A 15312-nucleotide genomic window follows, 5' to 3' on the forward strand; every position below is an offset into this window, starting at 1 on the left:
AAAATATTCAGACACTAGATATCATTTTTAATATTTTTTTATTTTTTTACTAGTGGGTGCAGGACACTATAGTTCATTTATATGGAAGAGGATTAGGGCCAAGCAATAATAAAAAAATAAAACCATCTCGAGATTAAAGTTGTTAAATTTCGAGAAAAAACTCGTTAAATTTCGAGAAAAAGGTCGAGATAAAATGTTGAGAAAAACTCGTTAAATTACGAGAAAAAAGTCGAGATAAAATGTTGAGAATAAACTCGTTAAATTACGAGAAAAAACTTGTTAAATTTTGAGAAAAAAGTCGAGATAAAATGTTGAGAATAAAGTCGTTAAATTACAAGAACAAATTAGTTAAATTATGAGAAAAATGTAGTTAAATTTCGAGAAAAAAGTCGAGATAAAATGTTGAGAATAAAGTCATTAAATTATGAGAAAAAAGTTGTTAAATTACGAGAACAAATTCGTTAAATTACAAATTTGTTCTCATAATTTAACGACTTTTTTCTTGTAATTTAATGACTAATAAATTTAATGACTTGAGAATAAATTTAATGACTTTATTCTCAACATTTTATCTCGACTTTTTTCTCGAAATTTAACAACTTGAAATTTAACAACTCGAGAATCTCTTTATTTTTTATTATTGCTTGGCCCTAATCCTCTTCCGTACATTTATGTAAGTGAGGATAGCAAAATAAACTGTGACGTATTATACCCAAAAATTCTTCATACAGTGGACTACCAGTAAAAGTGATAAAAATTTGGGACCAAAAATTATTCAGAAACATTGAAAAAAGAAACTTTGAAAGAAAGTGTTATCTGACATAATTAAGATACATTTTTTCTTACATAGTTTAACTCTGAGATCTCGTCATATTTTATTACCATTTTTTAAACCATAATGATTAAATGTTCAAGGTGTCTGAATACATTTTGGTTTGACTATATATATATATATATATATGACCCTGGCCCACAAAACCAGTCATTAGTGTCAATTTTTTGAAATTGAGATTTATACATCATCTGAAAACTGAATAAATAAGTTTTCCATTGATGTTTGTCAGGATAGGACAATATTAGCCAAGATACAACTATTTGAATATCTGGAATATGAGGGTGCAAAAAAATATTGAGAAAATCGCCTTTAAAGTTACAATGCATATCCACTCACAAAAATACATTTTGATATATTTACAGTAGGTAATTTGCAAAATATCTTCATGGAACATGATCTTTACTTAATATCCTAATGATTTTTTGGTATAAAAGAAAAATCAATAATTTTCACCCATACAACGTATTGTTGGCTATTGCAACAAATATACCCGTGTGACTTATGACTGGTTTTGTGGTCCAGGGTCACATATATTGTTGGATATAATGCAACATTTGCCTTCAGCTGTGAATCAAGTTTGAATTTTTGTCCTTGTAAAAAGTTTGGGCATCTCTGCTTTAGTCAACATGCATTTGCAACACAATTCAAGTCTAAACTTACCATTGACTAACTGCTAATTAACACAAATATTTAATCAGCCAATCACATGGCAGTAACGCTATGCATTTAGGCATGTAGACATGATCAAGCTGATCTGCTTAAGTTTAAACTGAGCATCAGAATGAGGAAGAAAGGTGATTTTGAATGTGGCGTGTTTGTTGGCGTCAGACGGGCTGGTCTGAGTATTTCAGAAACTGCTGATCTACTAAATATTTTCACACACAACCATCTCTAGGGTTTACAGAGAATGGCCCAAAAAAGAGAAATTATCCAGTGAGTGTCAGTTCTGTGGGAGAAAATGCCTTGTTGATGTCAGAGGAGAATGACCAGATTGGTTCAGCTGACATTGAAGAATTAAGGCAGTTCTGAAGGCAAAAGGGGTCCAAAATGGTACTAGCAAGTGTACCTAATAAAGTGGCCTAATATTGCAGAGGCATGAAAGGCTAGGAAATCACATCACCTCAACAGTGTACATCATACAAAATAATTCACAGCAAATGACCATTTAAAACATTTATTGAAATTAACTTCACAGGAGTTTTGAGTACACGCTTTCACGGAAGAGACTGGGCTGATGTTAGTTAGGGATTGTGTCAACATTGAAGTACTCAAAAGAGATACGTCACAGAATATTCCCATTAGCTAATGGAGATCGCACTGGTTTCACACATGCATGCAATAAGACCAGAAGCAGAACGAGTGTCAGAAAATGTGCACAACTCCATGGAATGATCATTTGAATTCATTTATACACATTAAACTGTATTTTACAGGATTTCTTTTCTGTTCAGACATAAAAACCATTACATTAGTTAAACGGTTTCTGGATTCAGACCTGCTCATTTTACAGCGTTTTTGATATTCTATTCACCCTGAACAAAAACAGTGACACGGCACCAACATATACACAAAACAAGAGCTTCCTCTTTTCACGAGACATGTAAAGCTCAGCCTTACAGGCACAAAGAATAAATATGATGTGGTTTCTGGGTGGGTTGCTCGGATCGAGGGTCTCATTCAAACAGCAGGTCCTCGTCGGCCTCTTCGTTCAGCATGTTCGTGGGCTCCGAGATCGGGCCCAAAGCAGCCAAGCGTATGGCGATCTCCTTCTCCGTCCTCTCACGGAGCTGTTTCTTCTTCTCCTGGATCTTCTTAAGCCTGCGATAAAAGATTGGTGGATATTCTGAATATCTTCTTCTTACTCAATATTTAAATTGGACTGCTAAAAGCATTATATATATAAACTACAGATTGAAACTTTGTTTGAAACATACGTATGTTTTACATGCACTAATTTTTGTCCATCCAAATGAATCTAATCCGATTTGAGATTCTGAAAGTTCCATTTATGTGAACCCTAAACTTTGCAATTTGATTCATATTTTCATTTACTTGTGCATTGCATGTATTGTGAATAGAACGTCTGCATTAAAGCCACTGCAATAATGTCACTGGAAATACTGTGAGTGAAATTGTCATTTTTGCCTTTATGGAATATTAAAAGAAAAACTGACTATTATGTCAGAACAGCTGTTAACAAATATTCAGTCTCCTCTAGTAATGGGAGAAATTAAGCTTTTTGAAACTTTGAATCAATTGAGTCAATTGCTTCACAAATGATTCAGTTTCAAAGTGCTCGAAATGCCACATGCTGATCAAAACGGTGTAAATGCAACAAAAAACATGCATAAAAACACCTTTTACAAACCAACTGCAAATGTTTTCTTGTGTTTAGATACAATTAACAAATTATCAAATACTATTAAATGTGAAGTGTATGTATGTGTTATTTTATTAATTTGTAGGCTTGTTTTATGGAGAGCTTAGTTAATTAGGCCAATAAAGAGACTATTAACTGCAACTCCTGTGCCATTAAAATTGTCTACAAATGTATTAAACTGATCCAAGATCAGGTAAAACCTTTGGTTCATGAGTTCACAGAGATCATCGCGCCCTAGTGGCGACTCATTTCGAACCGTTTCAAAACAGTTATGACGTAAACAAAGCCTTAAAGGGATAGTTCACCCAAAAATGAAAATTTGATGTTTATCTGCTTACCCCCCAAAATGATGATTTTTAACTCCAACCGTTCCGGTCTGTCAGTTGTATAATGCATGTCAATGGGAACTCCATTTATAAGAGTTAAAAAAAAACATGCACAGACAAATCCAAATTAAACCCTGCGGTTCGTGATGACACACTGATGTCCTAAGACACGAAACAATCGGTTTGTGCGAGAAACCGAACAGTATTTATATCATTTTATACTTCTAATACACCACTATGTCCATCAATGTGTCGTCACGAGCCGCAGGGTTTCATTTGGATTTGTCTGTTCATGTTTTTTTTTTTACTCTTATAGACGAAGTTCCCATTGACATGCATTATACGACTGACAGACCGCAACGGTTGCAGTTAAAAATCATCATTTGTGTTCTACTGAAGAAACAAAGTCACCTACGTCTTGGATGCCCTGGGGGTAAGCAGATAAACATCACATTTTCATTTTTGGGTGAACTATCCCTTTAACTTTGGCAGTTTTATACACACTTTGAATCAGTGGTGATTCGCAAAGGTCACAAAGCAGACTCATAATAAGACATAACACGTTCATATAATGTAAAACGTATGTAAAGAGAGATCTTATTATATAAGGGCATATGCATGACAGCACTGTGCATGTGTGTAAGGTATTTTTAAATCGGATTGAGATTATATTCAAGTGTTTACATGCTTAGTTTTTTCCTATTGATCAGATTATTTCAGGTCTACACCACTTCTTTCTTCACAATCCGATTGAAATTTCTAATCTACGGGTTATTTGGGTGCATGTAAACACAGCTAATGTTGTCACATAACCTCACTATAATGCACTGCAGTCCCACCTGTAGAACTCCTCTCGCTCCCGTTCATCCAGCTCGGTAATGATGTACGTGAGTGTGCGCTCGATCCTGGGAATAATCACTGAGAGGAAAAACACACAAGCATCACATGATCTATTTGTTGTTTTTTTTTGAAGAGGACCTTTTATACTTTTTTTACACTAGCTTTCATTAGTGTTGCTGTTTGAGCATGATAAAGCTCTGCAAAGTTCCTCCAGCTGGAGTTATCCTCTATATCAGTGTCACTGAAACGCCTCCATTGTAGTCTCGAGTTTTCTTCCGGGAACGAACACGTCAGAATATTCCTTATTTAAATAATTCATACCCAAGGCATATGCAAAATAAAGGGGCGGGGCCTGGTTGAGTCAGTTAGTAGTGTGTTGACCAACCAAAACACACTGCTCCAGCCGACCAATCAGAGCACACTGTGCTTTTCAGAAGGAGGGGCTTCACAGAGACAAGAACTAAACAGAGCGTTACTGACAGACTGGGAAGAGAGGAGCTGAACAATGGAGAATATGAGGAAAATAATGAACATTCAAGCATGAAAACCTGTTCGCTAGAGCCCAAAAACAACATCAAGACTTTGTACAAGCATAATAGGTCCCCTTTAAAACAAGCCTGATTGTTTCGTCATCGTTCAGAGGATGATCTCACCATGTTCGATGGCGTTCACACGGCGATTTGTGATCTTGATGGCCTCGTCCAGCGTCACAAAAGAGGTCTGTATGTGAATCAATCACAAAACACACATTTATTAAAATGATTCTGCATCAAAAAACCTGAGATTTCGACATTTTCTTTTATGGGTAAGGATAGAAATGTTCAGTAGTGGTTTGACCTGCAGCGAGGCCAGCTCTACGAGAAGCTCGACCGCTTTGGCGTAGTTTCTCTTCAGACGAGACAGCTGCTCTCCACCTCTGGCCAGACCAGTGAGCTCATAACCTGCACAGAGGAGAAAATCAAACTGATTGACAGTTTTTCATCCTATTAAAACATGAAGTGAGCAGGATTCTTACTGTCTCCTCCCTCCTGGTAATGTTCAAACACCGGAAGAGTGACTCCTGAGAACAAACACAGAAAGGTGACCGTAAAGGAGATATCTGACAATTCTTTATATTTCACTGAGATGGATGGATGACAAACCTGCAACATTGTCCTTTTTTGCTCTGACCTTCACCTGGGCCTTGTTCACATTCTGAATGACTGTAGTACTGACAGAATTCAAACACATTCGGTGAGATCTGCTGCCATATTCATCCTTTAATGACATTATGAATGCACAGCTTTAATGAAATTAATGAACTACCTGAAGTCACCAGCAGCAAATTTGGCCTCAGCTAATGAGAAGGCGGCTTCCCTCATCACCTCTCCCATCAGAGTCTTAGTCTGGAGAGTCACATGATTGTTTATTAATGCACAAGTCAATAAAAATACAGATATCTATTATTAAAGCATAGGTATGATGTTATACCTCAATTATTTTTCTTAGAATCTGTCGAAATCGCATGGACAGAGCATCAGCTTTCTTCTTCAGCAAACTACGGCCAGTTTGAGCTCCTTTCAGTCGAGCTTTCATAATGGTCTGAGCCCTGATGCAATAAAAAATACATAAAACATAATAATATATAAAAACCACAGGACATTTAAAGGATTAGTTCACTTTCAAATAAAAATTTCCTGATAATTTACTCACCCCCATGTCATCCAAGTCAAAAAGAAATTAAGGTTTTTGATGAAAACATTCCAGGATTTTTCTCCTTATAGTGGACTTCAATGGACTCCAAATGGTTGAAGGTCAAAATTACAGTTTCAGTGCAGCTTCAAAGAGCTTTAAATGATACCAGACGAGGAATAAGGGTCTCATCTAGCGAAACGATCGCTCATTTTCGAAAAAATACAACTGTATATGCTTTATAAATATAATAGGGAAGGTGTAGGACATACGGCGTAAGCTTTTTGAAGAATACGGAAAGTGGAAGCAAGTGCATGATGATCATTTGTGTTTGTAAAGCATATACAGTTGTATTTTTTTCGAAAATGAGCGATGGTTTCTCTAGATAAGACTCTTATTCCTCGTCTGATATCGTTTAAAGCTCTTTGAAGCTGCACTGAAACTGAAATTTTGACCTTCAACCGTTTGGAGTCCATTGAAGTCCACTATATGGAGAATAATCCTGGAATGTTTTCATCAAAAACCTTCATTTCTTTTCGACTGAAGAAAGAAAGACATCTTGGATGACATGGGGGTGAGTAAATTATCAGGAAAATTTTATTTGAAAGTGAACTAATCCTTTAAGAAAAATTAATGCAAACAGTTATCATCTTACTTTCTAAGAATGCATATTTTAGCATTAATTTTATATGATTAACTGAATGTATCCTATATATTTACTATGTATTTTAAGTTTTTTTTCCCAGTATCTCTTAGTTAAGGTCAGTAGACTGTCAAGCAATGAAGGGCTCACATGACTGTGAATAACATCACTTCCTCTTCTCAGTCTACTTGAAATTTGTTTTACATTATTTATATGAATGCACAAAAACATCTAAAATATTGTCATCCATCATAGAGTTCTATAATATTTTATGTTTCTCCAATATATGACGTACACTGATAAATAACATACAATATATTTTATTATTGCTGATTTAGTAATAAAATTTGATAAATTCATAAATCCTAGATGACGCACGACTCCAGCGCATTCAATATTATCTTAGCTCGTTCTTTGAGATCATATATGACTCTTTTCTAAAACCATAAGCTCCTAAAATATGTATTTATCAGATGCTGCACGATTGTCAATAATGAATCTGATTCGACTCACATTCTAGAGGGAAACACGTCGATCCGTTCTTTTCCCGACATCTTTCTTCTTTAATTTGAACACTATATCAAACTACTGCGACGTTTCGCTGTTGAAATCGTCAAATATAGTGTTCGCTAATTTAATATCACGATTAAATGATTATAATATCATCGCTGTGACCCCAGCTACAGGACGCAGGATTTGATGATCAGCTGACTGGAGGTCATGTGATTCCTCCAGAGGGCGGCGATTGGTCGCGTCACTTCCGTACGTGGATTCACATTCTAAAATAACGGTCGACGGTAATGACGGTAAAAAATAATATGACTTTATGTTTTATTTATGTTTTTTATTTTGACTTTAAGAGCTTTTGAAGGTGCCTCGTCTGATTTAAATACATCCATGTGTCATTTTAGACTTTTTAAACAATAAAAATCAGGTATTTTTAAATTATCGGTATGTATATAATTATCAGAGCTGGGAAGTAACGGATTACATTTAATCTGGATTACTTAATCAGATTCCAAAAATCAAGTACTTGTAATTAGAGTGACTACTTTTTAAAATACTCGTAATCAGACTACAGTTACTTTTTTATGGATTACATATTATTTACACAATGGCAGTAAGTTGTTCACGATTCATTGATTCTCCTAGTTTTTCATTTTTTTTAACATTTATATTTTTTTCATAATAAACCTGCCGCTTATACGTACGTAATTCTTTGAGTTTTTCCGGCGGTGAGGGGGAAATATAGATGAATATATATGAAATATATTTATTAAATAATAATATAATAATAATAATAATAATAATAATAGATGAAATATTTGATGTAGCACTGATATTGCTGTGAATTTCATGTTTTTCAATATTTGTTTTTGTAATGTTGCTGTTTTGTAAATTTACTTAATTTAAAAAAAAACAAGGAAAATCCCGCACACTATCAACTTGCAAAACCGTAAAAAAGTTGGATGCCTGATGAAGATCATACGATCAAAACGTTGCCAATAAAGAACTTTTTTACAGTTTTGCAAGTTGATAGTGTGTGGGATTTTCCTTGTTTTTTCATATTTTTACTACACTAGTCTTCTTTGCTACGCACCTATCTATGTACAGGTGTGCGACGCTAATGTATCATTCAAGTAAATATGTTTTAAAATCATAAGATGTGATTTTGTTTTATTCAGTGTTACTATCAGCAAACACTAACAGGTACATTAGTGTTAGAATTTCGAGGTATTAACTGTCTATACATTGCACTTTAAAAAGAATCTGTTGAGGTTCTTGTTGGTGAATAGAATATATTTTTTGGAATATATTTTTTCTTTGTATCTGTCAAAATAGTACAAGATTATCCTACAACATATGTGATATCAAACAAGGGTTAGCACAAAAGTAATCTAAATGTAATCCAAAAGTAGTCAGATTACATTACCAAAAATGTGTAATCTAAGAGATTATATTACAGATTACAAATTTTGTCATGTAATTTGTAATCAGTAACTGATTACAATTCATAAGTAATCTACCCAGCTCTGGTAATTATTATCTTTAAAAATATACATAACGTAACGTAAGCGTTTTTTAAAAAGGCTTGTGTGCCGAGACGCATTGGTAAAATAAACAGTATTTTTTTCAGACACGCTCTGATTATTTTATCACAAGTGTTGTTGGTATTGAAAAAAACAATGTGATGATGCACCAGAATAACCACACAGCACTAATATAAAATGAGTGACTTTTATTTTGAAGTATGGCCGTATTGATGCAACATCCCTGTTATTCACTGGTTACTGCTCGCTTCATTCTTTCTCGGATCGCAGGATCAATGGCCAACTAACGCTCGCAGAAACACTACAGTTTCTAGAGATTTAAAGGATTTAAAGTGAGCCGTTTGTGACACCTGTCAGGTGGGATTGAGTTACCTTTATATCCGTGATGGTTCGGCTCATGTTGAGCTCATGTTTCGGATGATATGAGTGTTTAATTGCTGCTGTCATAGAGCATGTGCCGCATGCGCTCATTTGCTCAGCTATGCAGAAATGATGGTTCTATAGACTGACAGATGAATAGCTATATAGATAGATATGTAAACATTGTGTAAATTATGTCAGCAGTCCAACATTTAACATAAACTACACATACAGTATACAATATATTATTTATAACACACAGAATACATTAGTATTCTGTAAAAAATGTAAATAATAATGATAGACATAAGATTAAAATGTGAATTAAATAAACAATGAAACAATTAGATATAAATAAATAAAAATGAGGTTAAAATAAAGTATACAATTGATTAAAATAAACTGATTAAAATTAATAATTGAAAATTGTAACTATAATTTAAAATCCAATGCAACTTAATTAAGAAACTAAATATCATATTTTACACATTTGTAATATTAATTTATTTTTTACAGTATAAACTGGATCTTTATAGATGAAAATATATAGCTGCCTTTTCAGGACAAGGATGTGATCATATTTGGGTTTCCGACTGAGAACCAATAGACAAATGTTTCTGCTCATCTCTTCTCTTTTGTCTGTTCTTTCTTCTTTTTTTTCCTTTTGTCTGTTCTTGCCGTTTCTCTTTCCTTCATTGTTTCTGCTTGTTAACAGCAGGTGTTCATCACTAATACTCAATCATTCCTCGATTAATTGCTTGTCTGTTCTTGCTGTTTCTCTTCCCTTCAGTGTTTCTGCTTGTTAACAGCAGGCGTTCATCACTAATGCCCAATCATTCCTCGATTAATCGCTTGATTATCTCATTAACTCAATAATAGACAAATCAGACATCAGATCTGTTAAAAATGAATGCAGTTTGTCTCGAGCTCATTAAAGAAGCTCTAATGTTTCGAAATGATCTCAGCTCATGTTGTTTTTCTTGTGTAGAGATGCCGGGCCTCAGCTGTAGGTTTTACCAGCACCGTTTCCCGGAGGTGGAGGATGTGGTGATGGTGAATGTGCGCTCCATCGCTGAGATGGGCGCATATGTCAGTCTGCTGGAGTATAACAACATCGAGGGCATGATCCTGCTGAGCGAGCTGTCGCGCAGGCGCATCCGCTCCATCAACAAACTCATCCGCATCGGCCGCAATGAATGCGTGGTGGTCATCAGAGTGGACAAAGAGAAGGGTAAAATAATAGCCTGTTAATTCAATAAGTACGGCTGCGTTTCTGCTGTTTCATCAGCGCCATCTACTGTCAGAGAGAGAATGTGCATTTTTATTCAGCGCACTCCTTCACTCGTTTCATCCGTGTTGGGGTTGATTATATCAGAGCATGGGTGTAATCAAGACCAGTCTTACAAAACCAAGATCAGACCCTCGAAGACCCAACAAAAACCAGAAGCATTCAAGAGCCAACCGGCAAAATCGTCAGTGTTAAAAGTACTGCTAAGTGTTTATATGTGTCCACAATACAGAGTGTTAACGTAACACTGAGGATAAACGGAAAAGTTCTCCTTTGCATTTTTCGCATACAGATGACAATGTTGTCAAAATGATCCCCATTCACATGTATTAAATTAAATTGATTAAAAACGCTGTATTCTGCAGGCCAGTAGTTGGCGATGTAACTTTGTAAAGAAACACTATGCGCCTATAGACTGAATATGCAATAATCATGCGCATGACATCACTGTTTTAACAATTTTGCATTTTTGTAGTTTACACATGATGATAACGGTGTCTTTTTTAAAAACTTGCACTTTGAAACCCGTTTTCAAAGGTTCGTGTTTTCACGCCCCCAAAACACTGTTGTTGTGTAAATGAACGGTCAAACCACATAAAAAGTTTTCAGTTTTTAGTTGAAAACGGTGTCATGTAAATGGCCCCTGAATCAGTATTGGAGATAATAGGTGCGTCCCAATTCACATACTTGTGCACTATTCTATGACGTTTTTAAGTATAAAATAATGCAAGTAGTGCATTCACACTGAAAATTCCAAAAAGAAAAAGTACACTTTAAATACCGGATGATGCACTAAATTAACGGTGTGGAATGTTGGACACTTCATGCACTCAACTGTCACAGCTTTAATTACGTAGTGGAGGGGAAGAGGCTGTCAGACTCTGATGTTAAATAACAAAATAACCTTATACAATTCACGCTCTACACTGATGAGTACATAGTGCATGAGTGCATAGTGTATAGTGCGTCATTTGGGACGCAACTAATGAGATAATTGAGATGAGTAAGAGTCTTATAAAAACACAGGTACAGCAGCTAGAATAAAACTAACATTAAACAATCAAATCAAATGAAACATTTTCAATAAAACATCAACATCTAAGCCTCTGTTAATTCTCAATATAAACTTTTGTAGATGTATGACAAAAATAAAAGCAAACTTGTTTGTAATCAGTGAAGCTGGTAATGCTGTTTTATGAGATTTTTCTTTTATCTTCAGTTGATTTATCGAAGGCAGTGGCTGAAAGTCAGTTGTAGTTCCTGTGTTTCTGCTCATCTCTTCTCTTTTGTCTGTTCTTGCTGTTTCTCTTTCCTTCATTGTTTCTGCTTGTTAACAGCAGGTATTCATCACTAATACTCAATCATTCCTCGATTAATCGCTTAACTGTTCTCTGTTCTTGCTATTTCTCTTTCCTTCATTGTTTCTGCTTGTTAACAGCAGGTGTTCATCACTAATACTCAATCATTCCTCGATTAATCGCTTATCTTTTCTCGCCGTTTCTCTTTCCTTCATTGTTTCTGCTTGTTAACAGCAGGTGTTCATCACTAATACTCAATCATTCCTCGATTTATTGCTTATCTGTTCTCGCCGTTTCTCTTTCCTTCATTGTTTCTGCTTGTTAACAGCAGGTGTTCATCACTAATACTCAATCATTCCTCGATTAATCGCTTATCTTTTCTCGCCGTTTCTCTTTCCTTCATTGTTTCTGCTTGTTAACAGCAGGTGTTCATCACTAATACTCAATCATTCCTCGATTTATTGCTTATCTGTTCTCGCCGTTTCTCTTTCCTTCATTGTTTCTGCTTGTTAACAGCAGGCGTTCATCACTAATACTCAATAATTCCTCGATTAATCGCTTATCTGTTCTCACCGTTTCTCTTTCCTTTAGTGTTTCTGCTTGTTAACAGCAGGTGTTCATCACTAATACTCAATAATTCCTCGATTAATCGCTTATCTGTTCTCGCCGTTTCTCTTTCCTTCAGTGTTTCTGCTTGTTAACAACAGGCGTTCAACACTAATACTCAATCATTCCTCGATTAATCGCTTGTCTGTTCTTGCAGTTTCTCTTTCTCATTTTCTCAGATCATCTCATTAACTCATTCAGTGTTACTTTAACACCCTGTAGTGTGGACACATATAAACACTTTTAACACTGAGCTGTGTGGCTCTTGGTTTTGGTCTGGGTCTTGACCACACCTCTGTGATGCAGTGTTTTAAATTTTAACTGGTTGATGGAAAAGTATTCTAAAAACGCATTCTAAAAATCGAAATAATTCATAATAAGGAATTATTCACTGTGTTTTGAACATGATAACATTACCATACATGTTCATTATCGCAACACACTTACTGTATTTCAGCACGTCTAATGTAGCATAAGTGTTTTAATTCATTTGGCCAATTTGATATTGTTTTTCTTCAACAGGATACATAGATTTGTCCAAGAGAAGAGTGTCTCCGGAAGAAGCCATCAAGTGTGAAGATAAATTCACCAAATCTAAAACCGTGAGTATTTGTTTTTTGTAAAAGAATGTAAAATTCAATTTTTTTGTGGTTTGAGAATGTTTTGTTGTTGTGCTGCAGGTGTACAGTATTCTACGGCATGTCGCTGAAGTGTTGGAGTACACTAAGGACGAGCAGTTGGAGAGTTTGTTCCAGCGCACCGCATGGGTGTTTGACGAGAAATACAAGAAACCTGGATACGGCGCCTATGACGTCTTCAAACAAGCCGTGTCGTAAGTGTTCGAGCAAGAAAGGTGCGTTCATGCCGTCACGTAATTACCGTAATTACGATTTGTAAAAAGCTTGTAAAACACGTGTTACGAATTTTCGGAGCGCTCCGACTGTGACTGCTGTACCACCTGATTCATATTGGCATTGATAGTGTTGCCATAGAATCTCATAATTCCGAGTCCAAGGACGTGAACAGCTCCGAGTAGAACGTCACATGTTGTCATCTCATAATTACGGTAATTATAACATGGCATGAACGCAGCATAAACACAGAGCAAGACTTTAAACTGAACATGAACAATGTTTAGCTTGCTTTCTTTTTTTTTTATTTACAGTGATCCCGCCATCCTGGATGGTTTGGATCTGAATGAGGAAGAGAGAAACGTGCTCATTGACAACATCAACAGACGACTCACTCCACAGGCTGTCAAAATAAGAGCTGGTATTTTATTATAAAGATTTATTGCACTCTTCACAATACAGATGGCTCTAATGAAAATAATTTAAAGTATTTTAATTTACCTTTTTTTTAAACAATGTTGAAAATAAAATTTATTTTAATATTTTATGTGTTCTTATTTCATATTTAATTATTTAAACTAATCCACAACCATAACAGGTACTTACTAAAACTATTATTTATTTAAAGATTCACTATGTAACTTTTGGCCCTCTAATGGTTGAAAAACAAAACTGCATGCATTTTGCAGAAGAACATTGGGTCTCATTCACTAATAATTGCGTGGATTATTTTGTATTTGTACGCACCAATGTGCAGCATCCACCTGGATGATGCGACGGCAGCCTTATTGCGCCAGAACGCCCACCAAACACCAGCTTACAGTGACAGTAAAGACATTTATAATGTTAGAAAAGATTCTATTTCAAATAAATGCTGTTATTTTGAACGTTCTATTCATCAAAAAATCAAATGTATCACTGTTTCCACAAAAAAAAAAATGAAGCAGCACAACTGTTTTCAACATTGATAATAATCAGAAATGTTTCTTGAGCATCAAATCATCATATTAGAATAATTTCTGAAGGATCATGTGACACTGAAGACTGCAGTAATGATGCTGAATATTCAGCTTTGATCACAGGAATAAAATACAAAGCAAAGCTTTTTCATTTATGATGTTTTTTTTTAAATGCAACAAAATTGAAAGAAGAAAAACAAAACTATTTTGGTCACCATCTTATATATGCATCCATGTATGTTTAGTATAATGTTTCCTTTTAACCCATCTACAGACATTGAGGTGGCGTGTTATGGATATGAAGGCATTGATGCTGTTAAAGACGCTCTGAGGGCGGGACTTAACTGCTCCACAGAAGCCATGCCTATCAAGGTGTGCCGTTCCTCCTTTAAGTTCTCCTGTATGTTTTAGTACCAGTTTCATGATCTGCAGATTCTGTAATTAGAAACGTGTTGTTTTTTCTTTAGATAAATCTGATCGCACCACCACGGTATGTCATGACCACCACGACTCTGGAGCGCACAGAGGGTCTGTCGGTGCTCAACCAGGCCATGACTGCCATAAAGGAGCGGATTGAGGAGAAACGAGGAGTCTTCAATGTCCAGATGGAGGTGAGAAACTTTCAGAGCATCATAAATGTATTAAATAGCACAAACACAAGTTGATAAGATTTTCCACAAATGTTTTTGAGTTTAGACCTCTCAGAATCAGAATCATTAGTTTTGTTCGATTCTTAAACGAATTATTATTTTGTTCAGCCCAAAGTGGTCACAGACACAGATGAAACAGAACTGCAGCGGCAGCTGGAGCGTTTGGAGCGAGAGAACGCAGAGGTGGACGGTGACGACGACGCGGAGGAAATGGAAGCCAAAACAGAGGACTAGATGAAAAAACGCACTGGGCGTGAAAACCAACAACTCCTTCAGTGCAGAAATGGTCTCAAATACTGTTTTTGCATGGTAGCGGCCAATCAGTGACATTGCAGCAAATTAACATTTACACAAGTGAAAACATTATAAAGCAGTGAAAACCTGATTTTTGTTTTTAACCGGTGGCCTTTTAAACATTTTAACCCATCACAACTATTTCAGCTGATTCAACCATGCAGAGTGAAAGCTTTTGATTTTGCATTTGTAATTTTCAGTGAATTAAAATGTTTCTCGCTCTACTTCAATCTCAGTAAAATTCTGGAAAGTTGTTGGAA

At 35.5% G+C, this 15312-nt stretch overlaps 2 protein-coding genes across 2 annotated transcripts; one reads left to right on the forward strand and one right to left on the reverse strand.

Moving 5' to 3' along the window:
- Window positions 1–1993: 1993 nt before the first annotated feature.
- Window positions 1994–7429, reverse strand: atp6v1d (ATPase H+ transporting V1 subunit D). Its single transcript, XM_048207787.1, has 9 exons — window positions 7209–7429; window positions 5852–5969; window positions 5687–5766; window positions 5524–5591; window positions 5397–5441; window positions 5219–5322; window positions 5035–5101; window positions 4381–4459; window positions 1994–2653 (listed from the first exon to the last, which is right to left on the reverse strand). The coding sequence occupies exons 1-9, from the start codon at window positions 7247–7249 to the stop codon at window positions 2509–2511; spliced, it is 747 nt and encodes a 248-aa protein (XP_048063744.1). The 5' UTR covers window positions 7250–7429; the 3' UTR covers window positions 1994–2508.
- Window positions 7430–8946: 1517 nt separating this feature from the next.
- eif2s1b (eukaryotic translation initiation factor 2, subunit 1 alpha b) lies at window positions 8947–15312 on the forward strand. Its single transcript, XM_048207788.1, has 8 exons — window positions 8947–9103; window positions 10095–10337; window positions 12821–12900; window positions 12979–13130; window positions 13464–13570; window positions 14383–14480; window positions 14576–14719; window positions 14867–15312. The coding sequence occupies exons 2-8, from the start codon at window positions 10097–10099 to the stop codon at window positions 14990–14992; spliced, it is 948 nt and encodes a 315-aa protein (XP_048063745.1). The 5' UTR covers window positions 8947–9103; window positions 10095–10096; the 3' UTR covers window positions 14993–15312.

Source organism: Megalobrama amblycephala, linkage group LG11 (genome assembly GCF_018812025.1).
Source record: "Megalobrama amblycephala isolate DHTTF-2021 linkage group LG11, ASM1881202v1, whole genome shotgun sequence".
Classification (NCBI taxonomy): Eukaryota; Metazoa; Chordata; class Actinopteri; order Cypriniformes; family Xenocyprididae; genus Megalobrama; species Megalobrama amblycephala.

Coding starts and splice junctions, on each gene's coding strand:
- atp6v1d (XM_048207787.1), bottom strand. CDS start 7,249: ATGTCGGGAAAAGAACGGATCGACGTGTTTCCCTCTAGAAT. Junction 5,767..5,851: donor TTCTAAGAAAAATAATTGAG/GTATAACATCAT, acceptor GTGACTCTCCAG/ACTAAGACTCTGATGGGAGA. Junction 5,102..5,218: donor TAGAGCTGGCCTCGCTGCAG/GTCAAACCACTA, acceptor ATTCACATACAG/ACCTCTTTTGTGACGCTGGA.
- eif2s1b (XM_048207788.1), top strand. CDS start 10,097: ATGCCGGGCCTCAGCTGTAGGTTTTACCAGCACCGTTTCCCGGAGGTG. Junction 10,338..12,820: donor CAGAGTGGACAAAGAGAAGG/GTAAAATAATAG, acceptor TTTCTTCAACAG/GATACATAGATTTGTCCAAG. Junction 13,571..14,382: donor GGCTGTCAAAATAAGAGCTG/GTATTTTATTAT, acceptor ACCCATCTACAG/ACATTGAGGTGGCGTGTTAT.